At 32.5% G+C, this 14,127-nt stretch overlaps 1 protein-coding gene across 1 annotated transcript in view; it reads right to left on the reverse strand.

The window, feature by feature from the left end:
- LOC149770181 (uncharacterized) overlaps positions 1-12,306 on the reverse strand; it is a 102,184-nt gene extending 89,878 nt beyond the window's left edge. The window contains exon 1 of the mRNA XM_089949280.1: positions 12,216-12,306. Coding sequence (XP_089805406.1) covers positions 12,216-12,268 — 53 coding nt within the window. The 5' untranslated portion in view covers positions 12,269-12,306. The remainder of the gene's footprint in view (positions 1-12,215) is intronic.
- Positions 12,307-14,127: the final 1,821 nt, after the last annotated feature.

A 14,127-nucleotide genomic window follows, 5' to 3' on the forward strand; every position in this document is an offset into this window, starting at 1 on the left:
GCATCACATCGCATTGATCGTTCTGTTTTGAAAAAATGATTTTATCGTTATAAAATGTTCTGTTTATTCGGATGGAAGCTTTTTCTCTGATTTAAAGTTTGTAAAAAAGTACAATCTACTTTTGCTAGTTCAACATTTTGGGGACTATATTTTATGTACAACAAATGAAAGGTGCACCGTCTTTCAGAATGAATACAAGTATTCACTCTTCTTTCTATCTAAATAAATTCCACTGAAATAAAATTAGATAAAATGATTATCAAATGGGTAATGATTTAATATTAAATTTATGAAAATCGTTTTACACTGTCCAACTTGTTATCGCCAAGGTTCGCAATGCTGGATATTATTCAACTGGTTTCATAAATTCAATATTAAATTATTACCCATTTGAGATCCTCTATTTATTTTATGTTCATAGTTTTCTCCGTCAAGTTTACATTGTCATAATCGTTCAGTATTTTACGATATTGCACTCGCGTTCACAATTCATATTGCACTAATAAAGGAACTACTTTGTGTTGTAAACAAGCAAAGGACACAACACACTGTTTAAGCCACTTGAAAGCAGGTATGCCAAAGTTGACAATGTGCATGCATTTATAGACTCAAAAAAGAAACTTTCAACGAAGCAGGCGACTGAACATGATACCGGAAATGTGTTGCGATGGCTGTGTGATAACTACTTTGTATATAAAGCATGTACACTCACGTAGTAGGCGCTTTACGTTTTGGTTGATTAAATTTGATCCTGAATGAACTAAAGCAGATGTTTAGTGGACTGACAGGTACCAGCTACTTTGCTACAATATGCCTTAACTTCATTGATGCAATGTTTCCGATTTAGGTGGGCGACAGACGCCAGATTTCATAAAATTGTTGGGTCCCTATAAGTAACATGCAAGTGACAAGCCATAAACTTTCTTTAGCTGGTAATAAGAATGCCAAAAATATATTTACAGTTCTACATCCTGAGTTTCCTCAAAATGTACTTTCTTAGTTCTGCAAATCCGAATTACATGAGCCATGTCATAGGTTCTCAGGCTTGATGACACATTTCGATATTGTTCTGTAATTTTGACTATATTCCAAATGCAATTACGTCTTCCTTACTTCACTCTAAATGAAATAAACATTATATTCTATAGCGTCTTTTTGATAATTGCAATTGAAAGACTTCATATTTTCCCACATTATGATTTCAAACATTTCATGAAAGATCAGAATCACGCTTGCATATTTTATCACGCTGATCCTTCGCCGCTGAAATCTGATGTACTTCATGTAGAATTTGCAGAGATAAATCCAGGCAGTGATAAATAATTCCATAATCACGAAATTTCTTAGAAACGAGAAAAATACCAAAATATATTGATTCCACATCAAATGGAAAAGTTGCAATGCGCATTCATTTACAATATGAATCTAAATTTCAATTTTAAGTAGAACAAAACGCCATTTTTTTTCGAAAGTTATGTCTAGCGCGCGACTAAGTTCAAATTTGTCGGGGCGGAGTTAAGTGCACATTAATAATGTTGTTCTTGTGTAATGATGAATCTGCTCTTGCGTATTTAGAATACGGCATACATTCAGTTAATTTGTTTCGTGTAGTGTATTTTTGTTTACATAACTAAGCGTAAAGTAGAAAAAGAAAATATAATAAAAAGGTTACTGCATTTATATGGGAAAATATGAACTGGTTTTGTCGGATGGATATACTGCACTCCCAAGGTCGTGCAGTATTTCCATCCGAAAACATCTCTCATATGTTCCCATACAAATGCAGACACCTATAATTTTTATCTGCTCATTTTTTCCCCGCTAACTTTACATTGTCAGAATCGTTCAATATTCCCCGATACTGAAAGCAAGCGACAATACACATATAGCATTCACGTGAATAAAGGAACTACTTTCCTTTGTAAACAAACAATGAACTCAGACGCCAGCACTTTTGATTTGTAAACAAATCATGTACACTCGCGTAAGAGGCTTTTTACGTTGTGGTTGTTTAAATTTGTTTCTGAATGAACTAAAATATGTTTCGTGGACTGCAAAAAACCCAGCTGTTTTGGCACATTCAGCGTTGATACAATGTTTCGGATTTAGGCTAGCTACATTATATAAATGACGGAAGATTAGGTCCTTACAAATAACATACAAGTGACAAGGCATATACTGTTTTCTTTAGCTGGTGATAAGAATGGCAAAATAAAATATACTTCCAGTTTTACATCCTGAATTTCCTCAAAATGTATTTTCTTAATTCTGCAAATCCGAATTACATGAGCCATGCCAAACGTTTTCAATCTGGATTACACATTTCGAAATTGTGCTGTAATTTCGGTGATAAGTGCAATTGCATCCTCCTTATTACATTCAAAATGAAATAAGCATTAAATTCCATAGCGTCTTTTTGATAATTACAACTGAAAGACTTCATATTTTTCCCACATTATGATTTCAAACATTCAATGACAGAAACAGACACATTTGCAGACGTAAACACGCTTCTCCCGCGCCACTTCAATCCGATGTATTTCATGTATAATTTGCACAGATGAATCCAGTCCAAAATCACAAACTTTCGTCGAATCGAAACAAAATACCAAAATATATTCACTCCAGATCAAATGGAACAGTTGCTGCAATGCGCATTCATTCACAATATGACTGCAAATTTCAATTTTAACTAGACACGCCATTTTCTTTCGAAAGTTATGTCGAGCGCGCGACTAAGTTCAAATTTATCTGGGCGGAGTTATGTGCACATTAATAATGATGTCATTGTGTAATGACAAATCTGCGCTTGTGTATTTAGTTTGGAATACGGCATTCATTCATTTACGTTGTTTCTTGTAGTGTATTTTGTTTATATAATTAAACCTTAGGTAGAATAAAAAAATGAGCATATAATAAAAAGGTTACTGCATTTGTATGGGAAAATATGAACCCGTTTTGTCGGAAGGATATACTGCACTCACAAGTTCGTGCAGCATTCCATCCAAAAACTCGTTCATATTTTCCCATACAAATGCAGTAACCTATAAATATGCATTAACGTTGTTAATATCTCGCCGTAAAAACAATGACGCATTTAATTTTACAATGACGTCTTATTGTTTATGTACAAAAATATTGTAAAGAAATGATGTATTCACTGAAGAGCATCCATAAAAATGATGCGAAAGCTCTCGAAGGAATAAAGTGTGGATATTTTTCAGATTTTCTGTTACATAACATATATATATATATATATATATATATATATATATATATATATATATATATATATATATATATATATATATATATATATATATATATATATATATATATGTTTATTTATAAATAATTAGAGATCAACAGTTTTATTAATATTTTTATTATGTATAATTCACATTTCTACAAAAATAATATATTATACCTTGATATATTCTTGGCGAATATTCAATATTTCATCAGAACTCTGATTATATAATATAAAAGTATTGCGGACATAAGACTTATTATAATCATATAATAAATAAGTATTTTATAAATATTTAATCATTATATACTGAAAATTAAGTTTAAAATGCCCCTTTTTTGCATGTGATCTAATAAATTACATTCGATGTTGCACAATTAGTATCACAATGCATATTAAATGTTTCTTTCGTATTATTTCTATTGAAAGAAGTACTTTCATTGAACGTATATGTCTTTTACATTTAGTTATTATGACTTTTTATATGATGTTTTTTCTAGCTTAGAATTAATTAGGAAATCTTCAATATATTTAGTCCTTTTATAAGAATGTGTGGGTTTGCTTTCGTGTAGCGATTTTACACTTGCTTCACGTGATAAGTTTGATAAATCCCAGTATGTATTGATAATCTTACCTATATTAAGCAAACTTGGATTATATTATAAAACAAAAGGAATGATGTCTTCATTTCTATTTTTGGTTTTACATTGTAAAGATTCAAGTTGTATAAGAGAAGGTATTTGTTGAAAAGTAGTATTAATGATGTCAATAATGCTGCATTAATACCCAACTATCAATCTTGTTTTATGGTTAGATCATATGTCAACAGTAGGCATAGGCTTCTATATTCTCTAAATCTGTGACGAAGTTCCATTATTACCGTTGTAATGAAATAACGATAAAAATATTAACAATTCATGGTGCAAAATTGTATTTCTCTCTCTCTCTCTCTCTCTCTCTCTCTCTCTCTCTCTCTCTCTCTCTCTCATGTAAATAAGAGAGAATACGCGAAGAACGTGGAGTGAGAGTAAGAAAGGAAACTGGAGGAAAGAAGCAATTTTATGGTTGGTAGCAATGTTAATTAAATCATAATAATGATTTAGATGAACTGTACATGTATTTAAGTATTTAAATGTCTGAGTTACCTCTTTCTGGTTCCTCGTTTCGCTTAGTTTATATTTCCAGCTCGTTTCAACGCGCGAGCCGTACAGAAAGGCGCATTCAGTGTTCAAGGAGCCAGGATGTTGTGTTTCTAGTGCTTAGACTGATGTATTTGAAGCACATTTCTTGTTTAAATAATAAATGTGTCTTATTTATTTAATCAACATAAACGAAAAAAGAAGTTCAGAAAAAAAAGAAGCAACTTATCAATTTGCATTGGAGATTGCGATTATTCGCCTAAGGTTAAGAACTATATTTTCTAGCGGACACACGGGGCAGGGCTGTGCAAAGTTTATTCATTGCATCGATACACAGTTTCTTGAAATCAATCTTAACTGTGTTGGAAATGCAAATATGTGTAATTGTATGTGATTAATAAAATATATGTATAGTGTTTACGTCTTATCTTTGATATACCGCTCGTTGTATAAAAAATCTGCAAGCCTCGTTTCCTTTCAATGAACAAAGTATTCATCTCGTGGTATATCAATGATGCAACAATATATATATATATATATATATATATATATATATATATATATATATATATATATATATATGTGTGTGTGTGTGTGTGTGTGTGTGTGTGTGTGTAAAATTTATGTATAAATAGAGCTAAACAGTTTTATTAATATTTTTATTATGTATAATGCACATATTTAAAATAAAAACTTTTAAAAATGTAAGAAAAAATAATATATTTTATCTTGATATATTATTGACGAATGTTCAATATTTTATCAGAACTCATTTTTTATAATAAACAAATATGGTGTGCATAATACTTATAATCAAGAATTTTATAAATAATTAATCATAATATATTTAGAATTAATTTTAAATGCCCTTTCATTTTTAAATAACTCGTAAACATTTTTTATGATATTAATTTATGCTTTCACTAGTTAAGTTATTCTGTAAATTAGAATATCATAAAAGTAATTAATTGTAGACAAGGGACATAATTTAAAAAAAATATTAATGAATATCGTACAGTATTTTCGAATTTAGACCTATTAGATATACTGAATTTAGACGGTGAATCCAACAGGTTTCCGTTAGCAGACAATCCATCTCAGAAATGCTATAACAATATGTTGAAAGGAGAAATTTTGCAAAGCATGGGAACTGTTGTTAAAATGTGCGGCAAAAGATGAAAATGATTGATCCATATAATTTGTTATGTCTGATCTATGTTGGTTCATACGTTTAGATATTTGTTGACTGGTTTGTCTAATATATTGGATGCCCTATCTTTTGCATGTGATTAAATAAATAATCTTTGATGTTTCACAGTTAGGATCACAACGCATATTAAAAGTAGTGTCTTTCGTATTATTATTATTGAAAGAAGTGTTTTCAATAGGACTTTGAATAGCGCCTAATCTTTAGAAGCTCTAAGCGCGTTACAACATTAGACAACACGTATAACATAAAAAACCCATATATAATGATATTATTAGAGAAAACAAACACCATGGAATTAGAAAACATAAAAACATGCTGTAAATATTTAAGGTAGGGAACATTATTAGGTCTTTAAGTTTATTCTTGCAGTCGAATATATATATATATATATATATATATATATATATATATATATATATATATATATATATATATATATATATATATATATATATATATATATATATATATATATATATGTGTGTGTGTGTGTGTGTGTGTGTGTGTGTGTGTATTTTGTGTGTGTGTGTGTGTGTGCTAGTAGAATATTTTGGCAAAGCTTCGGTTTAAACACATTCTGTTTTCTTTCCGAAAATAACCCTTAATATGTATACTTTTATGTAATAAACATGTTTTTCCCCACACGGACAGCATTTATAGGCAAGCAACACTAAAGATATTGATCATGAATCTGGGCAAATATGTTGCCTTCTTTCTTTTACAAATCGAATTATAACAAATAATGTTTACCTCTTCAATTTAATCATTAAAGTTGCCAATTTGGTTTTGCTTTCTAAAATGCACCGCTGTCTTTACGAGAAAGTCATCTGTCCAATAACCAAATTCCTTGACTGTTTATTGAACCATCGTAAAAAAAAAAGAATTTCAGAAAAGTTCATACATTCAGTTCCTGCTTGCAATATTTCTCTTTCTTTCGATATATGAATTAAATTACACTCTCCACACATATTAAGAACTATACGTCTGGTCCATGGATCACTTCCGGTAAATTAACTGTCGGTATCAAAATATAAGTCCATACGTAAACTGAAATCACGCCAACATAGCCATTACTAAAGATATCAATATTTTTAGTACAATATTACAAGCTGGGTTATAAACAATAAAAAGAATGAATGAATTGGATTGTGTCAAGAGATCAAGATAAGTTTGCGATCAATATTACCACACTTAGTTCTATATATAGTGAACTGAAACTTAGTGTTTACTATAATAGCTACCACTCTTGAATTAGTTGACAACTCTTGATAAAACGAGCATCGTGTAATAGGCAAGTAAAATATGTACTTGCCTTTAAATAATTAAAAACGTTCCTTCTTTTGAATGGGTCTAGTCACTGGTAATTTATTCATACAAATCTCAGTGTGTCATTCATGTTTTATACACACGCACACAGACACACAACCAATGGAGTTGATACGAACTACTGCGCTCAGATTATGTACACAAATGACATCTTTCATACATTGAGTTTCAACATTATACAACGAATAAGTTGTTTAGTTTTTAGATTCTACGATCTCAATACGTACATATAAAATGAAGATACATAAATGGAAACAAGATCCACAAAAGTGTACACAGACAGTTTTAAAAAAGTGAAATGTCAACAAAACAAATTCAAGTTGCATGATTGAAAGATATATAAAAAGGTGATGATAAGAAAACTTGTGAATGAAGAGAACATTGTTGATGACATTCAGACTGGTCCTACAACGTAAAGTTTAAAATTCGTAGCTACTTATCAAATAAATCAATGAGCATACCCATAATATATACTGCCTTGTCGGCCTATTCTGCGCGTCGGGTAATTCTGCGCAATGATTTGTCATTTCTGTAAACATTTGATCACGTGCTCTTTTGGGTCAAAAATCCATTTTGTGTCCAGAAAGAAGAATCGTATATTAATTAAGAAAAGTGATATTCATAAAGTGTACAAAAATATCCCACATTTAGACTCGAAATGCACATAAAAATGTGATGTCTAAATGGCAACGTGACTTTCTTAAACCTGTAACCCAGAAAATTCGATTTGCTATGCATCTTTTAGAATCATGCAAATAAATACATATATAAAAGATGGAAATGTGTACCTTGAAACAAAACTGTATTTTAATCCAAGTTTCCAATTTTGCAAGAAGTTGTCCTACACATACTCAATCGTCTGCTACCCAACGTGTTTACTTGCCGCTAGAACATAAATTCTCAACAAATTCCCCGGTGTATAGTCTGTTTCCAAATTCTGTAGTAATTTTTCCCCATCAACAAGACGTTGTAAACACATTACATCCTATTCATTGTTGTTTCTCTTCCACGTACTAGCTTATTTTTCATAAAATGTTGAACTTTACTAACTTTTCTACAAGATCGGTTTAGTTTGCTTAATATATCTTGCCATTTATTGGCATTTTTACGTTGAATTTTGTAAAACTAGCTATAAACCTGACCTAATTACTCGACTGAACTGCTGACAGAAACAGTCCAAAGTAATATGTTTCATTTCTGTAGCCCAATGGATAAATATTACATCTTTCCAAAGCTATGCGCAGAATAGGCCGACATATCGCGAGTCAGGAAAACGGGGGGGTGGGGGGTGGGGGGTGGGGGGGGGTATCCCCTGTGTCCAAAATTAATATTATTTTGAACAGAATATTCTGGTGACAATTGCATCTTTTCAAATGGTAAGCATTGCTGCATTTTATTTTTGTCAATCGCTCGAATTCGATATGCGTTTTGCTTCAATATTGGAAACGAAAACCTTAGGTGCGCAAAAATGCCCGACAGCAGTGTACATTGTTCAGTATGACTCCATAACTAAACCGGTCACTGTCAATAACAAAAGTGAATTGACAAAGTTTATCTTTTTGATAAGTATAAACTTGAGAGGAGGGATCTTATTTCCAGTGGTGGTATTATAATGTCATTTATTCGTTTAGATTAGGTCGATAAATCAGCCCTTCACCCGTGATAATATTCATTTTCGAGTGAGGGGCTGATATCACATATTGATTAAAAGTTGCAATTATCTGCATTTAAATTTGACTCCACACATCGATGTATATTTTATACACTTACAGGTATTTCTCGTGGCTGTGCAGCTACCGTCGACTGAAGGGTTCTTTTGGTGACATGTAGATTATATTTCCTGAGCAAATCATATGTTTGTAAATCCACATGGAATAGCACAACTATCTGTCCTGTGGCCATTTTGAATTTCGCGCTTGATATGGCTGTTACCGGTTTGTGTCTAAAGTGTACGCGGGTTTGTTCCGGAATGATTTGCATGCAGCAAAATTGCATAGTTTAATGAACAAGTGACATAAGACCCATAACATCGTCCATCAGTAAAAGCACAGATTTGTGGGGTTGATTTATCGGACTGCGTTAAGATATACAAGAACGCGAGATGAATGATTTAAAAGCCGAGCACCTGAATCAGATTACTAAAGAACTGCATGTAAATAAAACTAAATAGTTAATCTATATACAGCCATCACTAAATGAAAATCTATTTTCGGAAAATCTTATAAAATCGCTTGACAAAAGTCTGGTTAAGTGCGAAACATTATTATCACCAGTGACATAAATTTTGGTAAGCATGACTTTTCCAAATCCCGATCCTATCATTATATATGTAACATTTTAAATGACATGCTTAATTAGCAAACATACGTGTTCTAAGAATGGATGCAAACCATGTTGTGTTGATCTTATCCTTACAAATGAACAAAGCCAATGTATCAATACCTTAAATGTAACTACTGGTATTCGTGATTTTCATAATATGGTCTTTACTCAGTTAAGAGACCGTATGCATTCTGCAACCAGAAAAAAAGGATGGTATGGACGTTTTAAAGTTTTTGATGTGGTTGACATTGTAAATATTTTGTTTTTAAATGCTCCATTTACTGCCCTCTCTTCCGGTATTGACTCAGAATCTTTCAACTCAATATTATATTTTTAAAATGCCCCCATTTACTACCCTCTCTTCCGCTAATGACTCTTTATCTTTCAACGCTATATTATATTTTTAAAATGCACCATTTACTGGCATCTCTTCCGGTATTGACTCATAATGTTTCAACGCTATATTATATTTTTAAAATGCTCCATTTACTGCCCGTTCTTCCTGCAATGACGCTTTATCTTTCAACGCTATATTATATGTTTTAAAATGCACCATTTACTGCCATCCCTTCCGGTATTGACTCAGAATCTTTCAACGCTATATTATATTTTTAAAAGGCTCTTTTTACTCCCATCTCTTCCGGTAGTGACTCCGAATCTTTCAATTATATTATATATTAAAAATGCTCCATTTACTGCCCTCTCTTCCGGTATTGACTCAGAATCTTTCAACTCTATATTATATTTTTAAAATGCTCAATTTACTGCCCTCTCTTCTGGCATTTACTCAGAATCTTTCATCGCTATGTTATATTTTAATAGGCTCTTTTTACTGCCGTCTCTTCCGATATTGACTCAGTATCTTTCAACTCTACATTATATTTTTAAAATGCTCCAGTTACTGCCCTCTCATCCGGTATTGACTCAGGATCTTTCAACTCTATATTACATTTTTAAAAGGCTCTTTTATCTACCCTCTCTTCCGGTATTGACTCAGACTCTTTCAACTCTATATTATATTTTCAAAATTATGTTAAATGTTACAGACAAACATGCTCCAAAAAACTTAGGACTACATACCTCGTCAAAACCATAACCTTATTTGAACATAAAACTAAGGAAAACTACATCTGGTAAATATGTGTTGTTTACGAAATACACTAGGTATAGATCATTGGAAGACTTGGAAGACTAAAGGAAGCTGATATATTTGGTAAAGAAATAAAAGAATGAATATTTGATGGCTTATTGTTTAGCAAGATGTGCGTATGCACTAAGTCTAGGAACGTTTGGTCAACTATTAAGCTATATTTTTCTAATAAATGTTTCGATGGTCTAGGTAAGATCATTCTTGCTGAAGGTACAACAATTGTAAACATTGACAGAACAAATAGGTTAATACTTCAATAATTTTTATGTAAATGTGGCATTGGGCATTGGTAAGGATCTTCCATTGGGCCATTTGGCCCTTTTACCCGTCAAACTATCAAGGCTATCAACGCCACTATCACGATTTATACAATATTTGATCCGAAGTGTATCACATAAGACGTATATGGTTTTAAAAAAAGCTACAAGATGTGACCAAATCCATGTAAATCTGTTAAAACCTTGGGCAAGAATAAATCCTTGATAAAAGTAGTTACCGAACTGTTTTCATTTTATCCATCATATCCAACGATTAGAAAAATCAAATGAGACCCAGTCAGCGTAATTTTTTGAGAACATATTTATTATACAGTTGGGGTCATTTTGTAAAGGTCATAGGTATTAGACGACTTACAAATGTATAGCTGTGGTTTTGATGGATATATCTAAGGCACTTGACTGTCATCCTCGTGCTATTCTTTTTTTTAAGTTAAGGACTAAATATATGTCAGACGACACAGTAGGACTCTTCTTGAGCTAACTTCGAATCGAAAGCAGAAATTTAGATTGCAGTGTATCTTAAGTAGCTGGAATAAAATTCATCAGGTGTTGTTCCTCAGATCATTTCGTTTTACTGTTTTTTTAGTCAATGATATCCTGATTTCTTTTCATATGGTTCTTTATGTAGCTATGCCGACTATAACACGTTGTCTTTTTCCTGAAAGGATTTTGATCAAACACTCTTGAAGCTGAATCTATTGACTAGTTCACTGCTAACAAAATGGAAACCGAAGCCAATCATTTTATACTTTCTTGCACGTTATACATTGGTTTTATTTTAAATTTATTAAGCTATAACAATGTAGTTATGGACATGGTCTACTACAGATACACGAAATGTGATTGCCAGTATTAATCTGAAATAAATACTTGTTTAAGAATAGCATTTAGCTGGAAAGGTTTTGTACCATTTTAACATGCTGTAGGTAATATTATTAAGTTTGCAAACATTTTATAATCCAGTATCCACAACGACCCCACCCCTCATCCGGCGACCCTTATTTTCTGTAGGAATTCAGATGTCTGTCTTGCCTAATAACACCTTTATTGAATCCAGACTACATGGAAACGTTTTTGCGATGCGCATTCATTCACAATATGAATATAATTTCAATTTTAAGTGGAACAAAACATCATTTTCTTTCAAAGGTTATATCTAGCGCGCGACTATGTTAAAATTTATATGGGCGGAGTTATGTGCACATCAATGATATTTTTGTTGTGTAATGATGAATCTATACTTGTGTATTTAGTTTGGAATACGGCATAAATTCAGTTTTCTTGTTTATTGAATGTATTTTTGTTTATATAATTAAGCTTTAGGCAGAATAATAAGATGAGCATATAATAAAAAGGTTACTGCATTTGTATGAGAAAACATGAACTAGTTTTGTCGGATGGATATACTGCACTCCAACGTCGTGCAGTATATCCATCCGAAAACGCGTTCATATTTTCCCACACAAATGCAATAACATATAAATATATAGTTATAGGATTTATGTTTCAAGCATATTTCTGAATTATATATAATACTCACACTACTGCCTCTCTGCAGAATATGCTCAGATTAGGAAGGTAAATTAATTCCATATTTGTCTCCTGACCTATTTTGGTAAAGTCTTCATAGCGACGACGTGTATGCATTCCAAATAAAATGAGAATGGTGTTTTTGATGACGGTATCTATGGTATTCCGGTGACGTCAAAAGATTATGACGTTGTTTCTATCCACAATGAGTATCAAGTGCAGCCATTCTGAAAATGAGTTTTTTCCTATCATTTACTGACATACAGAACATATCTTTTCTCGTCCAGTTTCCCTTACCGGAAATATAAGTAATATATAAACCTCATTATTATATGCTCATGTTTCGCTCCATTAACTTTACATTTTCAGAATCATTTAATATTTTACGATATTGAACACCTTTATATTGCACGCACGTGTACGACACGCGTGCCCAATAGTAGCATAGTATATTCGGAACTACGTTGTAAACAACTCATGTACAGTCATACAGTAGACGCTTTACGTTTTGGTTCATTAAATTTGTTTTTGTATGAACTAAAGCAGCATTTTCGTGGACTGCCACATACCAGATGCTTGGCAATATTGCGCGTTAACATTTCGATACAATGTGTCGTATTTAGGCTAGCGATAGATGCCAGACAGGTCACACAATGTAGTTTCTTAGTTCTTCAAATCAGACTTACATGAGCTATGTCATGGGTTCTAAAGCTTGATTAGACATGTCAAAATCGCATTGTAATTTCGACAACATTCCAAGTGCAAAAACATCATCTTTACTACACTCAGAGTGAAAGGAACATTATATTCCATACCGTTGTTTTGAAAATTACAATTGAAATAGTTCATATTTTCCTACATTATGATTCCAAACATTCAATGACAGAACAGAAACACACATGCAGACGAGTCAAGACGCTGCTTCCTCGCTACACAGATCAGATGTTACTTCATGTAGAATTGACACGGATAAATCCAGTCCATAATAACACAATTTACCAGAATCGACAAAACCACAAAAATCTATTCATTCCAGAACAATCGGAAAAGTTGTTGTACTGCACATTCATTCAGAATAGGACTCTGAACATAGATATACACACACAGACATGCACAAAAACATTGATACACATAAAGACAAAACAATTGGTGCAAATATTAGATCTTTTAGAGGCAATGGAGTGTTAGGGTCGTTCGTTCCCTCTTCTATATTCTGCATTTATTCAAACATTTCTTACTTTTCGGAGGAAATTCATCTTCTTTTCATCCTCCGTGATCGAGTCAGGATATTCCATGGCTCTAAACGTGTCCTGCACATTTTTTCCAATTCCCATATATTCCCAAAGTTCTCTTTTTCTTCTATTTTCTTTCTCCTTCCTGTCCTTGGCCTAAGTAGCATTTATTTTGCTTACTTCCTCTTCCATGACCCTTTGACCTTCTTTTAAGCTTTATTTAAATTGATCACCAATGCACACTCCTTAATCGTAGGTAAGACCAATCTTCCCAATCCTGTATGGTTTCAAAAAATACTTTACTTTCACCACACCATCAATAGCCTCCTTCAACTTACTATCTTAACTCAGACTTCATCAATCCTTTAATCTTGGCTTCCTCCACTATCACGTATTTGACCAGCTCCTTGGCTACTTTTAGAATCGTCACTTGAAGTCTAGGGTGACTGGATAACTCTAGTAAACGGCAATCGTTTCTACCGCATACTACGCATCCACCATCAATACCAAGCATCTTTTAAATCATTCATAAAATTTAATTTTTCAGTGTGTGGACAAGTCAACAACGGATGTCTAGACTCTCTGAATGAATGGAATTAAGGTTGCTTCGCCTTTAAGCATTTGCCACTACTTTACTCACACTGGATGGGATCATTAATTAGTCGAGCATGGAGGTATGCAGACACTACC

This window comes from Sinohyriopsis cumingii, unplaced genomic scaffold (genome assembly GCF_028554795.1).
Source record: "Sinohyriopsis cumingii isolate HCF-2022 unplaced genomic scaffold, ASM2855479v2 utg002530l, whole genome shotgun sequence".
NCBI classification, from domain to species: Eukaryota; Metazoa; Mollusca; class Bivalvia; order Unionida; family Unionidae; genus Sinohyriopsis; species Sinohyriopsis cumingii.